Source organism: Octodon degus, unplaced genomic scaffold (genome assembly GCF_000260255.1).
Source record: "Octodon degus isolate 3935 unplaced genomic scaffold, OctDeg1.0 scaffold00101, whole genome shotgun sequence".
In the NCBI taxonomy this organism is placed as follows: Eukaryota; Metazoa; Chordata; class Mammalia; order Rodentia; family Octodontidae; genus Octodon; species Octodon degus.
The window spans coordinates 10173396-10177116 of NW_004524677.1; the positions used below are offsets into that span (position 1 = coordinate 10173396).

The following is a 3721-nucleotide window of genomic DNA, read 5'->3' on the forward strand; positions in this document are numbered from 1 at the left end:
GCCTGGTCAGGTAGTTGGCAGAGCTGTCCCTACTTCAGAAAACGCTGTCTTCATGCCGCTTCTGGTGTTTATTCTGTGGCAGTATGTCACCCCCCATAAAGGTCCATAGCTGGTTCTGTCACCATTTTGGGGCTGCAGATTAGGTGCTTTATGAGGCAAAACATAGCAACACAAATATTTAAATTGCTCCCACATTTTACAACCTCAACTGCTGCATTTTATATAAAGGTGACAAAATTAATACTGTCACTGGTATGATTAGCTGTCCCCCAAAGACTCCTGCCTGGGGAAGTCAGGAATGGAGCAGTTTGAGAAACCGAAATCACAAGCCGAGAAAGGTAGGTGAGAGAAGGAGCCCCCGGGGGGGGGGGTCAAACTTTCATCCTTGTTTACATGCTGGAACCAAACGAAGGAATACAGGGATTTCCTGAAAACTCACTCCCCTGGGAATTGTGATGCTCAACAGTATTGGGACGCGATGTTCTGTGCTTAAAAGACCAGCAACGCAATGTTAGTTACTTATGGGACGAGGAACTTGAAAGAGCAACTCAAAAAACAGTTTACAAATGTTACTATGTGCTAACATACAGTTGATTAGTTAGTTTTACTTATTTGGGTTTCAATTTCCCAAGCGCTTGCAGGTGGTATTTTTAAAATACAGCAAAACCTGCTCGCTGCCCCCAACTTTTCTGTGGTCATCGACATTCAGTGCCAGGGCCAGCGGCCGTGGTGTGGCGCGCACAGGGCTCGGGGCAGGAAGGGCAGACACACAGCTGGTGGGGTGGCACCCGCTCGCTCAGCAGGGCAGCGCCCGCCTCCTCCTTCGCTTTACGCCGGAAGAGCACGTCTACTGCAGGTGCAGGAGCATTCCGGCGGGGATAGAGTGGAGAAGAGCTTTATTACATGAGCTGATTTGAAGGCAGCCTTGGAAATTACATGTTTCAGGTGACGTCTGCACCCACAAGCCTTCGAGGCCAGCTCCTGTCTGTTTCTGCTGGTCGCTTTGACGTTTTGGTAGCAAGCACACGATCTGCCCAGAGGGGGCCACATGTGCTCACGAGAATGAATCATTCTTATGTGTCTGTGTGTAATGTCTGAATGATACACCAAAGAGCATAATTGGATTTGTTCTGCTAATAAATAATAGCATAAATTTTCATTTTGACTTGGAACTTTTCCAGTCAAACTTTCTCATCCATGTTACTTAATTTGATTCCAAAAAGCACATCATATGCTTCCCATTGTTGCATCTCTAGCCCAACTTCAAGTTTCTGACATTAACACACACTTCTCTATTTAGTGTACAGTCTCTTGAAAATAATTACACTGAAATTCATAAGTTCACAAACAGTATAAGTAAATTTGACATACCTAGAAAATGTTAAGTATCTGTTATGTATCTTTATATTTTCCATAACTGGCTAAAAACCTTAGCTAATTGAGTTTAGCAATGTGTTAATGATTTAATACCTACTAAGTCCAGTGTGGAAGACTTGGGGAGTAACAAGTCTTTTTATCACTATAAAAGTGATAAAAATAATATTCTTGAATAAATGAATATAGATTGATTAACTTGGTGTGGTTATTTGGCCATTCATAAGTCATTTTTAAATGAAAAATTTTTAAAGGTTGATTGATTGATTGATTTGGTATAAGGTCTTACTATGCAGCTTCGACTTGCAGTGACCCTCCTGTCTCAGCCTCCCCAGCACTAGGACTGCGGGTGTGTGCCACCCTGCACAGTTTCCGTGGCTGGCACGGCAGGGGCCAGAATTGCATACAGTGCTGGGGATTGAACTCAGGTCCTTGCGCTTTCCAGGCAGTCATGTAGACCGCCGAATATCACCCTAGCTCTTAAATGAGAAATTTAAAGTTTGAAAAAATCTCTGAACTTTTACCTGTGTACTTCATCACCACTGAATTAATAGAACATTAAAAGTAGTCAATAATGTGAAATACTTACTGTGCTGTAGGTGGCGTGCTAAGCCCTCGATGGCTCTGATTCTTAGGCAGCAAAACCATGAGGCAGATACCACGGTTGCCGTTTGACGTAGTCGGCGTGCATTTGAGAGCTTGGCTGAGGCTCTGCTGGTGTCCCCCATCCAAAGGCCAGCTCATCCACTGCCCGTATTTCACTCTTCCCACCTTCAGTGACAAATGCAAACAAATTAACCGTCCCCCAAAAATTCTGCGTATGCTATTTTGGTAACATATTAGTGCATCCCTCAGGGACCCTATTCAACTCATGTCAATAAAAGCTACTTATTAGTAATGTTCAACATATAAATTTACTTTTTTAAAGGTAGAAAATAGATTAATCATAAAAAATTAAAACAAGCATTTTGATTAAGTAAACTGCAAGGAAATAAAAGAGTTGTTGACCGACATCTATGCACTATGGAAGTTATATTCACCATGAAGAAAAGACCCACGACGAAGACAAACTGAATGACTGGTTGTTTATAAGCGCACTTGTAACATTCAGAAAAATAAGTCTGCTTTGTGATTTCTCAGAGAGAAAGAGCAATGTAAAAATCAGTGATTTTTTTTTTCAAAGATTTGGATTGTTGTAAACAATCTGCTTGAAGTGAGTTGAAGCTACAAGTAACAACATGTTAATACAGTGCACTAGTACTTTTGCTGTAACATCAGACACCTTTGGAAGCATATTTTCAATAAGTTCATAGCCAACACCAAGAGTTCTCAATTCCTGAATAAATCTCCAATGCAAAGCGAATTTGGGGTCTTAATGAGTTACACCTACAAAAGATAGCCAGTTTAATCATACGTGAGTTGTGATCTTTACAAGTGATGCTAAGGTTTCCTAACTCATGGATTCTTCCTTGTGTCTTGGTCACATCTCAAGGAGCCTTCGAGAAGATAAAGCTTTATCTTTTGAAGAAGTCGTTGCCGTCCCCCACTGAGCGAAGCAAGTTTGATCACGACTTCGCCATCTCCACCTCCTTTCATGGGGTTCACAATATTGTTCGGAACCAGAGCAAGATCCGGAAGACCATCTGGTTAGCCGTGGTGCTGGGCTCCGTGTCACTGCTGGTGTGGCAGGTCTACAGTCGCTTGGTCAACTACTTCACGTGGCCCACGACCACGGCTATAGAGGTGCAGTACGTGGAAAAGATTGAGTTTCCTGCTGTGACATTCTGCAATTTGAACAGGTGAAACTTAATCTTTTAATAATAGTCTTTATTGCTGTGCTAGTATAATGTTAATTGGATTATTGGCAGAGTTTTCTTTGTTTTATTGGCTGCAGTATTTCACATATCTGAATGCTTTGAGCTTCATAAACTGTACATAAATGCACAAATTTAGGGTAGTAAATAAGCATATTAATTTTCTTCAGGTACTTACTTTTTCATAATTATGTGCTAAATGAATATCAAATTGGATGATTAAGTGAACAAGCAAGCATTGATGCCTGCACTTAAAAGCTGTATTAACTACGAGGAGGAGAAATGAATAATCTCTCTGCAGGGTGGTAACTGCGCAGTGCAGTAAAGGTATGTGCAAAGGCTTCAGAAACGCAGAAGTCTGCAACAGTGTGTTTTCAACAAAAGTGCTAGCCACCTACAGTATGAAGGAAGAGAGGTGCATTGTGGCTTAGGGCTGCACAGGGCTTAGTTCATGGTTGGCTGGCTACAGGCAAAAGCCTCGTGGAGCAGGGGCACAGCATGACGTCCAGCTGCCAGGGAAGCAGATGCAGGGC

General features: G+C 42.2%; 1 protein-coding gene across 1 annotated transcript in view; it reads left to right on the forward strand.

Annotated features, from left to right (window-relative positions):
* The first annotated feature begins 298 nt into the window (after window positions 1–298).
* Window positions 299–3721, forward strand: part of Asic5 (acid sensing ion channel subunit family member 5) — a 33225-nt gene continuing 29802 nt past the window's right edge. The window contains exons 1-2 of the mRNA XM_004638731.1: window positions 299–338; window positions 2867–3173. Coding sequence (XP_004638788.1) covers window positions 299–338; window positions 2867–3173 — 347 coding nt within the window. The remainder of the gene's footprint in view (window positions 339–2866; window positions 3174–3721) is intronic.